This window comes from Sinohyriopsis cumingii, chromosome 4 (genome assembly GCF_028554795.1).
Source record: "Sinohyriopsis cumingii isolate HCF-2022 chromosome 4, ASM2855479v2, whole genome shotgun sequence".
Lineage (NCBI taxonomy): Eukaryota > Metazoa > Mollusca > Bivalvia > Unionida > Unionidae > Sinohyriopsis > Sinohyriopsis cumingii.
In genome coordinates this window covers 22,964,022-22,982,188 of record NC_142964.1, presented here as the reverse complement: position 1 = coordinate 22,982,188, position 18,167 = coordinate 22,964,022, and the positions used below count along the sequence as shown (strand labels likewise).

The window sequence follows — 18,167 nt, the reverse complement described above, 5'->3', positions numbered from 1 at the left end:
ACTGCATGAAGTCATGCAAGGTTTTGAATCCAATATCTGTTTTACAAACTCAAACGTTTGTGGATCTATACGCAGTGATACTGTATTTATTATGTTTGACCCTCAGGAATTCTGGATAAATGTCAGCCATATTGGATAACTCCAAATCATCATCTGCACCATTGTTTTCATTTTCATTCTTTACATGATTTTGCTTAATGGGATTATCTGTGTGGCTCTGATCTTTAGGTATATCAGACATACTAAAGACAGAGAATGATGCAGAAAAGGTTGAGCTAAGAGTGCTGAGTAAGGAACCTACAAGGCTGGTATTTAAATATTTTTCCATGATTTTGATATTTTCACCTTGTTCATAACAGTGATAGAAAGTATAATTATGAAATCCTTATATATGACTAGCACATATCCATAGACTTTTGAAAAAGAAACTTGCATACTGTGTTTGAGTTGGTATCATCAGAAGTTTAGATATGGTGGATGTAGTTAAATTTCAAATTAATCCACTTCGGTAGCCATCTTGGATAATAATTATAGCTTTGAAATAATTTGTGGATGTTCTCATGCATTACTGCTTTCCAAGTGCATGAATTTGTAAGATATGTGCACACTGGAAGCATCTCTGATTTTGTGTACATTAACAAAAACATGTTACCAAAGATACATCAACATCAGGATTAATGATAACATAATCTAAACAGAATGATAAAGTTGAATTGTTGAGCTTGATTCTTCAGAGTAGCCTTTCTCATTTTCCCAAACCTCCCACTCCCTCCATTTTCCTCCCAAACCTCCCACTCTCTCCACGTGTAACATGCTTCTACATTTGCTACACAGAAAATGAAAACGTAGAAACAGATACAGTCTCTAGAATTATGTTGGTGAAGGATTCTTGTTTTTATTCTTGTTTTTGTTGACTGCATTCTTTTTTTGGGATTTGAATGGAGGTGGGTATGGAGTTGTGGCCCACTCTGGTAACTGCTGGACTGAAAAACTGTCATCAAAAGGATTACTGAAAAACGAAGAAATAAAAAATAAATTATAAAATAAATTATATTGTCTGAATACATTTTCATCTATCACTTTTCCAGTGTATATAAAAAAATGTAGGTGAAAATATTAATGGCAACTCTAAACTGATTTCTGCATTAAAAAATCTACATACCTGACATTTTCCAATAGCATAATCAAGTATATGTACAAAGTGAGACCTGGTTTGGTGTTGTTCAAATAAAGAAATTGCAGGATAATTTCTTCATTAATTTAAGCCACTGAAAATATAACTGGTTTGTAACATCATAATGGTAGAATTAAAAAGTCCTTAACCGATTCGGCCCTGATCCCATCTGTAGGCATGATGAGGCTGTACCCTACTTCAAAGCTCTGCAGCATCAAGGCCATTTAAGATACACCAACGTGGGTGGTATTAAAAAAAAGCAGACAGATATAGCTCTAAAATGATATCAAATAATCTGGAAGTTCTAGTTGCACTACAAAATACAGAGAGAAAAACCTCATTTTTTGGACCCGTTTTTTTTTTCACCCAAAATTTGATCGAGATCGGAATGCGATTTTGGGTTCGGATTTTAGACCTTTTGGCCACAGATCTAAAGCATACCAGTCTTAACTGCACACAGACAGGTGAACCTTTGCAAAAACTAGGATAAGGTGGGCATTTGGAATAAATTGCGGTCTCCATATAAAAATGATGGGTCCATTAAGCAAAAAAAAAAAAATAAAATTAAAAAAAATAAAATAAAAAAAAAATAACTCCAACTTTTACCCTTCTGCTCATGCGCAAGCAAAATAACCAATGGAAAATGATGTTTCTAATACAACTAGGCATTATTCTCATGGAAAATCTGTTGAAAGCTGCTGTATTCAGAAATAGCCCCCCAAATGTCTTTCCTACGCACATTTCAGGCAAAAATGACAAAAACCGCTGGGGCCGAATGAGTTAATGCCAAAATGGTTTTCATAAATTTTAGTAAAAGTCTGTTGAGAAGCATACATGTGATTTTACAAGCAGTTAGCAAAATTGCCATTTTAAAGGTGTTCTACTGCATGTACCATTTCATAGTTGAAATCAATTACTTTTGAAAATGAAAAGAATTTTTAAAAAAATGTAATTAAAAACCCCAGTATTTTTACATGCTGTATCAATTCAGCCAGAACCAGTCTACTGGGACTGGATGTTCCTCCAGTACAACAACAACAACAACAACAATGATAATAATAATAATAATAATAATAATGCTTTATTTATAGAGGATGACTCATTAGTCAAGGACTATTCTCCTTGAGACCCTCTTAAGGAGAGTATAACAATGCACATTATATGAAGATAGCAATAATTACTGTTTATTTTAACATGTTTAGTATTAAAATACTAAATTCCATTATCTATTAGAAACACATACATGCTCATGATATCTTTTCTTAAATACTCTAATATTTTTGGCAGATTTTACATGTAGTGGAAGCTTGTTCCACAGAACTGTACCAGAGTAGTGGAAACTCTTTTTAAATTGCTCTGTTCTTGGTTTTGGTGGTAGAAGGTTTCCATGTGATATTGTTCTCAACCGGTATTGTGTTGAAAAAGGCCTGAATAAGTGCTGAAGATACTCTGGTGCAGTTCCATGTAGACATTTATACAAAAGAACTGCCTTGTGAAAATCTATCCTGTCATATATTGTGAACCATTTGAGTTCTGTAAATAATACTTTTGAGGGATGATCAACAGATACATCTAAAATTACATGTGCTGCTTGTTTCTGAAGTTTATAAATCCTGTCAAGCTCAGATTTAGCACAGTTTCCCCATACATTAGAACAATAATCCATAGTTGGAAGAATATAGGACTTGTAGTATAGATTGCAAGTTTCCATAGGTAAATATTTCTTGATTCTGCTGAGAAGGGCAATTTTGGATGACAGTGTTTTACAAAGCTTATCAATATGGTCATCCCATAATAAATGTATTACCTATGGACACACCTATAAGCCTTTCATGTTTGACATTTTCTAATGGATGATTATTTATTGCAAGAGATAGTTTTGTGTTCCCTGACTTGTGTAGCTTTTGTGATGTCCCCAAAATCATACATTTTGTTTTACCTTCATTAATTACCATCCTATTTTGTTGTGCCCAGTTTTGGACTCTAATAAGGTCTGAGTTTAATCTTGTTTGGATAACTTCAATATCAGAACTATATGTATACAAGGTTGCAACGTCTGCAAACAAATCTGTATTTGTGGATTCATTATTTAATGGTATATCATTGATATAGATAAGGAAGAGGGGAGGGCCCAAAACTGAGCCTTGAGGGACTCCTGAATGAATAGTGCGAGCTTGAGAGCTAATATTGCCAATGCTTACTTGTTGAGACCTTTCAGTGGGATGATACATGGCAGAGAAATAGGATTAGAATTGTTAAAAAACAGTTGACATGTGCACAACAGTCTGTTTATTGGTTACTCTATTGTTTGAATTTGGGTAGTTCATGGCCAAATGCAGAATGTTTTTGAGGTGTTATAACTAATACAGTTATAACATGTGGTCATGATGTCTTCTGAATCTTTGATGAAAATCGGTCAACCTTTAGGAGGAGGGAGTTACTGACCATAAAAATGATTTTGGCAGACTTTAGTATTTTGAATTTTTTGTCATTTTTAATTGTTAATTTATTGTTCAAGATGTTTTAAGAGGAAAATGTATGGACACTTCATACATATTTTGTTAATTCATGGCAAAATGCCAAAATGTTTTTTTTTCTAGTGCAAAGAAACTAAGAAATATTACAAGTTCAACAGTGCTTAGATATCAGAGTTTAAGCATGAACAAGTGTCTTACAAAGGTCTTGTGTGCTTCAAAGGTAAGCAGATTTTGTCATTCATAAACTATTTGAAGTTTTCATGTACATATATTTCAATCCCTAGATCAAATATATCAGTTAACACTATACTGCAAGATAATTAATTTTAAAGTTGGAATAGATTATTCATAAAAGCCTAAATGCATAGCATGTTTTTTCATTGTTTATTTTAAGTCTAAATCAATCTTTTTTTACAGCGGTGAAACCTGCTAACAGATTTTTGGATCTAAGCCATGATGAGAAAGTAGCTCTTGAGGATGAGACAGACTCAGGAATCTTAAGTCCAAGTCAGGAATTTCCTCTGTGGGGTCAACATAACATAGAGGAGTATTGGAGAGCAGTCAGCAACCTTGTAAACCAGCAACATGAAAACTTCTTTGCAATCTAGACATAGTGGTCCCATCATTACAACACTCTAATGCTGATACAGGGACGGCATTCTCCATTCTTCACAAAATGCAAAGTATTTAAATGGGAAATCTGGACAAGAGCCTGTTAAACATGAAGCTTAATAATCACTGCATATGTCATCACTGGTCACCAGACAGTGATCTTTAGAAGAAACTAAAAATATTATTAGATGTTATTTAAAACAGTCAAATTTTACATTATCATTACATAACAATAGACTAACTCTTATTAAGTAATTATTATTGTAACATTTGCCGTCAGAATATGACTCTGATTTCAGTAGTAGCAATTACTTATCCTGTCGCTGTTGCTTAGCTAATCTATTTTCATGCCAAAAATATACCGTCCGTATGATGCAAATACATCCTCCCAGCTTGGAGAAAAGTCAGTATGACCCTTTGACCTTTTCAGTACCACTCTGTCGCATGGTCATGTACAGAACATAGATGTACCTATATGTCATTCTTTTCATGGCTGCCAAGCTGTATAAGTCGTTGTGACCAAGAAATTATGCCTGTGGTCAACTAAGATACTGCAGTTAGTGGTCTCTCTCTCTCTACAGTGTTTAATAATTCTCAGTGTTACTACTGTCCGTTCGTTTCTAAAACCGTATTGTAGCCTTTTGTTTTCCCCCTTAGAACTTTGTTCTTTGTGGGAATTCAGAAGCTACCTCATGTTCTACCCATGGTGGTAGACACTTTTACTTAAAATATTAACTGAATGATTTGGGTAAGTCTCTATGTTCAAGGAACAATAACAGGCCCTGCTCCGATGTTGAGGACATCGTTTCCTCCATTTTTATTTTCTACCCAATAAAACAGTTATAATTTCATATAACACTTGCACTGACATTCATGTATTTGCATGTTACCTAAATAAACAAATCAATAGAACTGAAAATATCTTGTTTCTTTAAATAAATAAGGAAATACTTCAACGATAATTTCCATCCTTTGTTTATTCGTGTGCAAGTCGAGTTTCACAACAACAAGGGACCACACCACTAAAAAAAATTATTTAGAGACAAAGCAGTCTGTGGGGCCATGGGGCTGTCATGGAATTGTGTACAGAGTTATATCAATATGTATATGTTGTCAAAAATGTACTCGGGTTTCGTTGCCACGTACAGCATCACCCGAGGGTGGTATAATTTTTTCAGCTAGTGTACTTATACAGCAAATTCTCTATAACCAAATCACATTACGCCGAGTCTTGTCAGGAAGCTTACCCCTTTACAGAAGCAAATCTCCAGCTGTAGAATTAATGAAATTTTCTTTATTACTATTCGTTTATATGACTGAATTGTTTTCATACTTTAGATGTTTTAGAACCTTAATTAATGTTTCAAAAAGACTTGTATCTGCAAAATATTCACTGAATGCAGTAGCTAACAAGCAGGAAACATATATTTATTCTAAACTCTATGGAGAGTCAATACCTAGGTTATACAACGCCATATTAGAAATACTATAGTCTGGTTCAAGTTAGCTATTTGTTGTAACTGAACAGACAAACTGAATTTAATTACACGCTGATTGCATTAAACTATTAATGGAATGGGTAACAAATTCATGTGCGCACATGCGCTACATATATCAATGAAGAAGTACTTAACCATGTCATATGTACTACACGGTTTAGTTATCATTTTAGCTGCCTAAATACCATGCCTTGTATATGGTTTGATGTGGAGTCACCAGCTGTAAAGCTGCTTTATACATGCCTGCCATGCCTTGTACATCGTTTGATGTGGAGTCACAGAACTCTGTGGGGTTTCGTATGATGTATACACTGTGTTTTGGTGACGTTGGATCGGAAGAGTGGATTGGGTCTGTGATGCAAGGGACCAGGTCTTCACGACCATCGGGTCTGTGATGTGAGGGATCCTTCAGCAGACTGAGAGGAGCGGACCATGCGTGGGTGCTTCTCTGGCCATTTACTAAAGCACGTGGAACCAGAGTTGTTGTTGTTGTTGTTGTTCTAGGGTTTAACGCCATTTTTCAGCACAAGATAGGCTATACATGGCGGCCAGTATAACTGCAGGAGGAAGAACCCTGGCAAACCCCGGGAAGAACCACCGACCCACGAGAAGCTACTGGCAGGCTTTCCCACATACCCATGCTAGCCGAGCCTTGGACTCAAACCCACGCAGACAGAGGTGAGATGGCAGTGATCCGGAACAGTGAGCACTTCAGACCACTCGGCCACTGGAACCGGAGTTAACATCTTGGTCGTCAAATGGGCGCCACGATAGTTATAGTGTTCCATGTTATTTCCACAATTGCATTTCATAATGTCATTCATTCCTATTGTTATGTCGTTATATGAACGATCGATAGGTTCATAATTTCATTCATTCCTATCGTTACATGAACGATCGATAGGTTCATAATGTCATTCATTCCTATTGTTATGTCATTATATGAACGATTGATAGGTTCATGTCATTCATTCCTATTGTTATGTCGTTATATGAACGATCGATAGGTTCATAATTTCATTCATTCCTATTCCTATTTCAATATCAGTTTATGATCGATAGGTTCATAATTACACGTATTGCTATATCGTTATGTGAACGATTGATAGGTTCGTCATTTCATTCATTCCTATCGTTATATGAACAATCGATAGGTTCGTAATTTCATTCATTCCTATTGCTATATCGTTATGTGAACAATCGATAAGTTCGTAATTTCATCCATTCCTATTGCTATATCGTTATGTGAATGATCGATAAGTTTGTAATTTCATTCATTCCTATTGCTATATCGTTATGTGAATGATCGATAGGTTCGTAATTTACACTGCTTTTCAATATCATTTTATGAACAATACGTTCAAATTTACCTGCTTTTCTAAATCATTATTTGAATGATACATTCATAATTACATTCTTTTCTAAATCATTATTTGAACGATACATTCATAATTACATTCTTTTCTAAATCGTTATTTGAACGATGCATTCAAGACTCTTTATATTGTGGTGTAGATCACTTTTATTTTGTTGATCAGTGATAGGAATTCACGTTTGTTTTGAAATTCCATTTGTTATTTTCATGTTTGAGTTTTTTCTCGTTAGAGTTAATTGTTGATACATGTAGTTCCATGTTAGGAACTTCATAATTTTCCTTATCTTTTTGTTTATAATGGTGTCAGATTTGTTAATACTTAAATTGTGTTTATAAATAAACATCTTGTAAACGCAGTTGCTTTTGGTGTCTTCCCTAATCCAGTCCCAACCCGGCTTCATCATGTGACAGGGGCCACATAAAGGCTTCGTGAGATACTCACACAGACTGCACCAAGTGCTACATGTGCATTCAGAAAAAACCATTGCACCATCTGTGATTTGTAGTCTTCCAGCACCTGGAATCTAGTACAGTCGAACCCACTTATCTCGACCTCGGTTAACTCGCCAACCCTATTAAGTCAACGTTTTTGAAGTGGAACCGCCAAATTCTCTCTTTGTCTTAGCATTTTCTCATCGGTTATGTCGATTCTTTTATGTCGCCGAACCCTAATATCTCGAGCACAAAAGAGGGCCAAATTTGCCACTTAACGTTGGTTATCTCGATGCCCATGACCAATCGCCGGCTTTTGAAAATGTTAGTTATCGATGTCACTTCACCATCTCACTACCGTCCAAGAATCCCAGATGCTTTAAGCAGACCAAAGTTCTCCAATGTGATTATGATGGCCAGCCAAGCGCCTGGATCACAGGAGATCTATTCAGTGCATGGGTGAAAAAGTGGGACAGGAAGTTCCAAGCAGAGAAAAGGAAGGTGGCACTGATCGTGGGCAAGAGTAGAGCTCATCCGGATGACACTGGTTAGCTTTTTGTAAAAACGAACTACACCCCGCACGTTTTTTGTGATTTTGTGAGCGATCTTTGTGTTTGCAATGTTGGAGAATATAATAAAGGTTTGTATCGAGAGTCGACGGTGGTTTGTATTGTATACTGGTAAATCTCTGCTGTTAGTTGGTGCACATATGCCTTTTGTTGTTAGCAAACATGTATGTACATTTTTATAGCATGCTGATCGCTTCATCAAACAAATCGCGGCAACGCTGTTGTGTAAAAAACCTCCAAAAACACGTGCATGTACATTCTCATTTATTAACGCACATCATGTACATAAAGAAATTTCAAGCACATGTTAATATATTGCCGCCATATTGGTTTTCGTTTATCTCGATCATCGGTTATCTCGACGCTTTTTGGCAAACCCCTAGGCCGGCGACATAACCGGGTTCAACTGTAGATGGAACAGAATCTAGTAGATTCTAGGCACACCTATCAAAGAAGAAACAGAAGAACATTCCCTCTTCTTCATCTGATTTTTCTGGCTTTTCTTCCAGATCTCACATGTTAGGATAAGCATCTTTAGCAGTTGTTGAAGCCCCTCCAAAAGAGGGGTCTTGATGTCTGAGAAGCCATTCAACCTCCCCTGTAGGGAGATAATGGAAAGTTCTCACATCCCTAACAGCATTCACACTTTAGGTAGCAGGTTGCTCCTTCTGATGGGGAAGTAGAGCACTGCGACCACAGGTTACACCCTTCCATTAGGGAGGTAGAGCAACGCAATAGTGGGTTGTGCCATCCCTTCTAAGATGGTTGAGCACCATGACAGCAGGTTGCACCCTCCCTTGAAGGAGGTTGAGCACCATAACCACTGGTTGCACCCTCCCTTTAGAGAGGTTGAGCACCTCACATTAGGGAGTGTGAGCACCACAATACTCATTGTGCCTCTGGCAGCATGTTGGCCCCTTCCATTAGCGAGAACAACACATTGCACCCATTGTATTCTCCATCTATCACTCATCAAACTTGTGGTACAGGGCCAGGGCCAGGACTGAGTTTCCCCCTCTTCCCCTCCACCATCCCACCCTGTGCAGGATTTACAATCCATACACAGGATTGAGGCTAGGGATGGGGACTGTTTCAGTGACCCCCCACCCAATTATATATATGAACGCTTATTGGATGTGGGGCCTTCCACTTCAGGGACTTTGGTCCATTATGCCCCCATGGGACTTTGGTCCATTTGCCCCATGGACTACTGGATCTTGCCATACCAATCAAAGTAATGTTGCAGCTTGTGTCCCAACATCACCTCACCAAGTGGTTTCCTTTCGGAAGGCTACAGGTGTTACATCATTGAGAGTAGTTAGATGTTCTCATGTCCCCTTTCTGCCTCCTGATCAACCAGGGGTTGCAACACATAGTACTCCTATGCCCCTCCATCAAGCGACATAGTGACACCCAACCACTCTCCAATTCAGAATGTCCTTGACTATGACGATGATGATGCTCTCTCCATCTTCGTTGACTCCAACGAGTTTGAGACAGACGCTGTTGGCAATGATGCATTCTCAAAGGCATCTCAGGTGGATGAGGAAGAAGAGGTTGTCTGGTCTTTTAATAAGGTGGTAAACAAGGTCTACCATTTGTTACCAGCTGACTTGTGCCCCAAACCATCTGGCAGAGAATCCAAAAAGATCCTTTCCAGTTAGGAAAAGTTCTCTGGGGTACCACCTCAATCAGACCTCTAACTTCTCCCGCACTGATCTACGATTGATGAAATATCAAAGAGGTTTTCGCAAGGCCAAAATATTGCTCCACAACATAGAGGGTCTTTACCTCCCTCTATATTTAGACCTTTATTTGTTCTTCAAGCTACTGGGTACATTGCCGAAAGTGGCCTAATAAACCTCCTCCTTTGGATGCTGATGCAACCAAAGTGGGTATTTCTTCAGGATGCTGGGTATGCCTTCCCGTCAATACAATTGATGCCATGGAACAGAAAAACCAGTGTTTTGTAACTATAGCCTCGCATGTCGACTTTTTCTCAGCTACTTCCTTTAGTATGCAGAAAGTGGTCTCCCTGAATCCAGCTGCATTACATGTGCTGGAGGCTGTAGCCAAAATATCCCAGCATGTGCTATCTGTTGCCATGGCATTATTGGTGGAATTTCTGCACATCCGCTGTGATGCTGCAGTGGACTCATCAAAGGTTTTGCTTAACCACAGTAAAGACCTTCTAAGGGCTGCTCCTTTACAAGCAATGACCCTCTTTGGGGGCCTCATTCTTACCGTGGCTTCTCAAGACTTACTCGATCACCAACAGTGATCTTTTACCTCCACTCCTGGTCCATCGCAGTCGACCAGGAAACGAGGTCAAGCAAATCTTCCTCAGTGACCATCTGCCAAATTTTTCAAGCAGGCACAACCTCAGTCCAATCCACAAATTCTTGCTAGACCACCTCCTCCCTCATCAGGTCCATGGTGCCAGGTCACCACAGATCCAAGAGGAAGTTCTCTAACCCACCCTCCTTTCCAAAAACAGGACAGGAATGGGGGCATAGAAGCCCAAGCAAATCACCCCATTTCCTGCCATGCATCCCCTACCCAAACATTCTAGTAGGTACTTGCCTAGGCTTTTTCTCAGAGGCTTGGTCAAGCATCACAGACAATGGTTGGGTCCTGGACTCGGACCGTATTGTCCCTCCACATCAACAACCAAGAAATGGAAGCAGTATTTCTGGCATTGAAAGGGTGCATAAGGGGCCAATGTGTCATGTGACAACATGTCTGTCATAGCCTACCTACAATGTCAAGGAGGTATGGAACCTTTTCCTCTTGGCAGCCTCAGAATCTGAGTTCACCACAATCTGGGCAAGATGAACATATTAGCAGACAACCTATCCAGAACAGACTAAGCCATCCTCACAGAATGGTTTCTTCACCACTTGGTAACAGAGTCCCTGTTTTCCCTTTAGGGGAGACCTCTAGAGGACCTGTTTGCGACCAAGCTCAACAACAAACTTCCCTTTTACGTGTCTTCTGTACCGGATCAGAAAGCATGGACAGTCGATGCATCCAATTCCAATGGGATTGCTTTTTTGCTTATGCCTTCCCACCTTTCTGAATGTTAGCACAAGTTCTGCAATGAGTCTGAACTCCACTGCTCAGATCATTCTCACTGTCCCATTTTGGTCCCAATGACCATGAATAATTGTTCTCCTAGACCTCTTGAGACCCCGACCCAGATCTCTACCACACAAGAGAGATCTCCTGTCACAACACTGGGAATCCCTATTCCACAACAGCCCAGACATTCTCCACCTTCATGCCTGGCTCATCTCAAATGATCTCTCTGCCAGAACAAGTTTTTGGAGAGAGTCACCAGCTGCATCATTCAAGCCAGGAGAGCTTTTACATCCAAAGTTTATGACACCAGGTGGAGAATCTTCTGTAACTGGTGCAGTAGGAAACACGTTGATCCTATCTGCCCTTTTGTAACTTCCATTGCTGATTTCCTTATTTCCTCTTTGAGACCAAAAGATGGTCCACTATCAAAGGCTACTGAGCAAATTCTTCCATGGCACAGCTAACGGTTCACATCTGCATCTTGCTGATCTTATAAGGTTTTTGAGCTTCCGAGACCTGTCTCTTGCTCTCCTGTGCCCAGATGGAATCTTTCCAAGGCAGTGTATTCTTTGGTCGTGAACCAAAGCACCTCATGAACCAATGAGTGGAGCTTCCTTTATGGATCTCACTCAAAACTGTTCTGTCTCACCCTTGCCTCTGCAAGACGAAGTGAAATTCATACCTTGTCCATTGACTCAGGCTGTCTTATCCCCTTACCCATAGAGATTCCCAGTCTCAGTTTATGCACAGGGGATGATCAAGATAGACTTTTATGCCCTTTGTGTGCTCTTGGCTTCTATCTTAATGTCTCCAAAGCAAACAGAAAAGGTAGAAAACATCTCTTTCTCCCTATTAAGGGCTCTGTAGACATTTCAGCAGCCACAATCTTCTGGTGGATTGTCATTAAAATCAAATGAGCTTTGGAGTCTCTCACTGATTGAGACCTCACCTTTATGAAGCTACAATCCCATGAGGTTTGAGCCATTGCTACCTCATGGGCCTACTTTAATCATTCCTCTCTGGAGGATGTTATGAATTCTATTATTATTATTATATTATTATAATATTATGATATTATGGGCCGAATTGTTAGTAGTTTTGGTCATTGCTATACTCATGTAAACATCCACACTGTCCTTCCAGTATCAACACTGGTTAGAGCAAATCCATTTAAGTTATAGGTGTGGAGAGATTGGCTAATATAATCAAACATGCTACTTCCTGCTGCTCTGCAGTGAAGCAAAGTCATAGTTTTAAAACAAACGTGTCAATGAATACTGGGTTCATTTTATTTTTTCCCTCTGTCATTTAGAAAATGACTCAAGATTTTTTAAGGAAATTGCTCTGAACCCACACATCCGAATGGTATACTCCAAAACTGGTTTCAGGCAGTGTACATGTACACACACCTGTTGAATTCCTGGTGCATGAGTATTACCTTTGCCCTTTTTCAGCTGAACTACATGTAGTACTGAAGCCTAAATACATGATTCTTTTTAAAATATTTCTGAGCCTGAATAATGCATTTTATTATCAGTCAGATATAGGACCCTTTGGACATGGCCAGCAGATATGAATGTTGTGAAGAAAAAACCCAACACCAATTTCATAAATTTGTGTGAATGTATTAGCAAGAAATTAAATGGATTCTAATGGAACTAACACTTATTTGTTATCTTAGAATTATGCATCTTTTTGTACATTTGTAATGGAATTACTTATTTTTATAAAACCTATTTGACTGGTGAGTGCACATAAAAAAATATTTATGCTTATTTTGCAGATTTGGTACACAAAAAAGTAAATATTAAAAATATTAAACAAGTAACAACTATATGAAGTACTTGTTTAACAAGTTAGTATCGAACTAGTTATTTAATATGCATGGATTTAAGATGGTAACTGTGCCAGTGAAACCTGTATTTTGTTTCCGCTCTCATTTACACATACACAGACACAATTTTTTGGGGTACATGCATTATTTTCTTAGCTAATTGACTTGGTTATAGCATGGTCTGGCACATAATACAGTCTTGTTTTATGACCTGAACCATCATGTTACAGTGCAGACACCCTGTACTTCTGCTATGCTTATGTTTCCATGGTAACATTAAAACATAAAAAATATTAACTGCTGAAAATTGTAACTATCAAAAGACACATCAGTGCAACTTTTATGATTAACATACCAAGTGTGGTTGAAATATTTAGGAATGTTTTATGACATGCATACAGAGTTTGGTTGAAATATCTAGAATGGTTTGATGACATGCATACCAAGTTTTGTTGAAATAGCTAGAATGGTTTGATGGCATGCATATCTAGAATGGTTTGATGACATGCATACCAAGTTTTGTTGAAATATCTAGAATGGTTTGATGACATGCATACAAAGTTTGGTTGAAATATCTAGAATGGTTTGATGACATGCATACCAAGTTTGGTAGAAATATCTAGAATGGTTTGATGACATGTGTACCAAGTTTGGTTGAAATAGCAAGAATGGTTTGAGAGTTATGTTCTGGAAAAAAAATGTTTCTTGTCAGACAGGCAGATGGATACAGCAAGAGGTATTTTACACCATACTACACATTTAACCCAAGCTTTACAAAACTATTGACACTGCTAGCAGAAAAGTAACTGCATCCTTTCATTTTGTCACTAAACTAGTCTTGACAATAAAGGACAACACACAATACTTCAGCTGTTATTTTCCATGGCATCTTGGACAATTATTTTTATACTTTAATACATGAATATGACAATTGCTGTTTATCATCCTACCAAATTTCAACTGCAAATTTTCCTTCTTTTCCAAAGTCACAGTACATCTTTCTCCTGTTTTCCCATCTCACCTACAAAGAAAGGGAATAGATTATTTGTTAAAATAAAACATAACGTAATCCAAATAACATTCCAAAGCTGCCTTTATATACTGACACAAAATACAGCACTCCCTCAATACTGCACTGTCCATGGCAGGGACCCCGAGTGGCCAAGTGGTCTAAAGCGCTCTCCGTTATAGATCACTGCCACGTCACCTCTGTCTGCGTGGGTTCGAGTCTCAGATTCAGCCAATGTGGGTATGTGAGAAAGCTTGCCAGTAGCTTCTTGTGGGTCGGTGGTTCTTTCCGGGGTTTTCCTGGGTTCTTCCTCCACCATTAATACTGGCCACCATGTATAGCCTATTGTGTGCTGAAAAATGGCGTTAAACCCTACAACAACTACAACAACTGTCCATGGCAACCATGGAATATACTGCCATATAGTGAGACTGCAATATACTGAAGTGTATAATACAGTACTGCCTCATTATGACACTATTAATGGCAGCCAAGGAGTATACAGCCTTATATAATGAAGTACATAATATGTTCTCCCTCATTACAACACTGTCCATTGCAACCATGGACTATACTGCCATATAGTGAGACTGCAATATAATGAAGTGCATTATAATGTACTCCCTCATTATAACACTGTTAATGGCAGCTGTGGAGCATACAGCTTTATAGCAAAACCATCTTAATAATGAGTACATGATACTGTACTCTCTCATTATAACACTGTCTATGGCAGCCATGGAGTATACTGCCATATAGTGAGACCACCTTATGACGAGTACATGATTCAGTACTACCTCATTATAATACTATCCACGGCAGCCATTGCGTATACTGCAATAGACTGACACTGTTTTATCATGAAGTATATAATCCAGTTGTCCATCATTATAAGAGTGTACACAGCCACCATGGAGTATACTGCCATATAATGAGACTGTCTTATCATGAAGTATATAATCCAGTTGTCCATCATTATAAGTGTCCACAGCCACCATGGAGTATACTGCCATAGACTGAGACTGCCTTATAATGACTGCATTAAACATTAAATTTTATTACTACACAGTAAAACAGAATCCATGACCATACCCGCTATTTAACTGGAAAAGCGTTATAATGAGACATCCTTGAGTGGCATAGAGTATTGATGATAGTGACAATTCTGGAACTTTCTGTCCTGTTCATTAGAACCTGTTTATAATTAACCTCCAAGAACAATGGATTTGCTGTGAGATAACTTGCTTATAAACAGGAAAAAGTAGACATATATTGTGCATCATTCGAACGCCCACTAGCTTCCTTCCCATCAGAAAAGAAGCCCAAGATGACCTGTTACTGCCCACTTGTTAATACCACTACCTACCAAGACTCTTCCATCTTCCTGGACCTTCAAAACCACACCTGTACTGCCTGGCCCTCCATCATCATTCCCATCAGACCAGTTCTTACCTAATAAAAACAGATTGGCAATCTTAGTATTAACAAAATAATGAACACATCAGAAAATTTGACAAATCAGAAGTCTTTATGTGAATACTTTGTTATCTGGCTTAATTATAACCACACTAAGAAATGTGCTAGAAATCTGCATCCATATTGCCCAAGTCCATTCACATTCTTCATTCATGTATTCAGCCTCTATCTGATTATATCAAAACCCTCAAAACTTTCAATATGTCTAAAGTTTAACAAGGAAAATTATGGAAACAGTGTAAACTACCATATTAGTGCATAATCTTCACTGTACATCCTACAACAGTGGCCACTACTGTACCCAGTTACAAGAGAGTCATGGTCAAATGAAACCAGTTCGGTGAGGATTGTAATTTAATTTTAATTTGTTTATAAAGTAATGGTTCAATATTTATTTTGTATTACTTTGATATTAAACTAAATGTACTGGAATATGAATATCAATGTAATTTTGATTCATGTCATTTTAGGCACTACAGCACATGACAGGTTTAGGATGCTCATCCAAACCATTACTTATTCTGACTGGAAAATGAGATGCCACAGTGGTTTTTATACAGGAAGTAAACACCATTATTCAATGTCCAAGATACACCAAACATTTCAGTAAAGAACAAAATAAACTTGTATAGCCATCTGCCATTTAAAAAGAATAATCCTTTGATGGAGTACTAAAGTTATTGAAGTAGATATTCTACAGGAAATGACACAAGGTACAAAGAAGTAAGGCAATGAATCCATACAGAGAAGTAAGCCAATGAATCCATACAGAGAAGTAAGCCAGTGAATCCATACAGAGAAGTAAGCCAATGAATCCACACAAATGACACAAGGTACAGAGAAGTAAGCCAATGAATCCATACAAATGACACAAGGTACAGAGAAGTAAGCCAATGAATCCATACAAATGACACAAGGTACAGAGAAGTAAGCCAATGAATCCAAACAGAGAAGTAAGCCAATGAATCCATACAAATGACACAAGGTACAGAGAAGTAAGCCAATGAATCCATACAAATGACACAAGGTACAGAGAAGTAAGCCAATGAATCCAAACAGAGAAGTAAGCCAATGAATCCATACAAATGACACAAGGTACAGAGAAGTAAGCCAATGAATCCATACAAATGACACAAGGTACAGAGAAGTAAGCCAATGAATCCATACAAATGACACAAGGTACAGAGAAGTAAGCCAATGAATCCATACAAATGACACAAGGTACAGAGAAGTAAGCCAATGAATCCATACAAATGACACAAGGTACAGAGAAGTAAGCCAGTGAATCCATACAGAGAAGTAAGCCAATGAATCCATACAAATGACACAAGGTACAGAGAAGTAAGCCAATGAATCCATACAAATGACACAAGGTACAGAGAAGTAAGCCAATGAATCCATACAAATGACACAAGGTACAGAGAAGTAAGCCAATGAATCCATACAAATGACACAAGGTACAGAGAAGTAAGCCAATGAATCCATACAGAGAAGTAAGCCAATGAATCCATACAGACACAAAGAATTTCAATCTCATTACTAATGAAAGAAACAGTTATCGGACTTTTCTATGCTTGGATTTAAAACATTCTGGTGATCTCGATGCAGTCATTTCTGGAAAATTAAAAAATGTGAATACAAATATTTTTTGGAAAAGGTAATTAAGAAAACTCAAACAATGAAAAAATAGTTTATTTTTAACTGTTTGAATTTGTAAAGGTTTTATCATAATGAAAGTAGAAACAGTTTAGTACAGGTATATGTTACATGTAGTATGTAAAGTGGTGGTTTTCTTAGATCATGATGCAAAATGTGTTGCAAATGGTTGTACTATTTAATATTTTTTATCAATTGTATAAATTATTGCAACATCAAACACTGTGCTTTAGGTTAAGAGTAATATTAATATTTACTCTTCTTCGTTCCTTTCATACAAAGCTAAATTTAGCTTCTTAAAGTCAAATGAATGACTACAAAACTGTCTCACATACCACAGATTCATAAACCCATACATTGTGTCTAATAATTTTAATATGCATACAAATAAAAAGCAAATAATTTCTAAATATAAGTATCAATGTCTAATACACAAATAAATCATTATTATTAAACTTATTTATTTCAAAATTGGATAAAATTTCATAATACAGTAGTTCCCATCTTGAACAGCCCCCATGACCAGTGGCCACCCAATTTTTATGGCCAGAATCCCTTGGCACAGATGTGTTTGTATTCAACTTACCCCTCAAGAATGGCCACCCCTCTAACGCAACCAGCAGCCAGCAAATTAGTACAAAAATGTAAAATGTTCCCCTCATGAGTGGCCACTTTTGTTTTCAAATGTATCCAGAACCAATAATTAATTCATATCATAACATAAGGTAAGTAATCAGATTATCTCTATCATTGATACATGTCTCCCAATGTCAAGTTTCAGTTACTGAAAAAGTGTTGACTAAAGTGCAAGTAACAGTAAGATTAATATTATATCATTGTCTATAAAAGCCAACATTTACAGGAAACAGGCTTAACAATGTTATGATAGAGTGTTGGGCTTCACACATCTGTCACGTTTTTCTCTTTGATGATTACAACCAGACACAATTGTCAAGATCATAACAGGGTTAGC

The 18,167-nt window shown here is 37.6% G+C and overlaps 1 protein-coding gene across 1 annotated transcript in view; it reads right to left on the bottom strand.

Moving 5' to 3' along the window:
• Window positions 1-317: 317 nt before the first annotated feature.
• Window positions 318-18,167, bottom strand: part of LOC149800808 (uncharacterized) — a 101,324-nt gene continuing 83,474 nt past the window's right edge. Inside the window, exons 18-20 of the mRNA XM_089954800.1 lie at window positions 15,429-15,514; window positions 14,004-14,074; window positions 318-1,009 (exon numbers count right to left, since the gene is read on the bottom strand). Coding sequence (XP_089810926.1) covers window positions 871-1,009; window positions 14,004-14,074; window positions 15,429-15,514 — 296 coding nt within the window. The 3' untranslated portion in view covers window positions 318-870. The remainder of the gene's footprint in view (window positions 1,010-14,003; window positions 14,075-15,428; window positions 15,515-18,167) is intronic.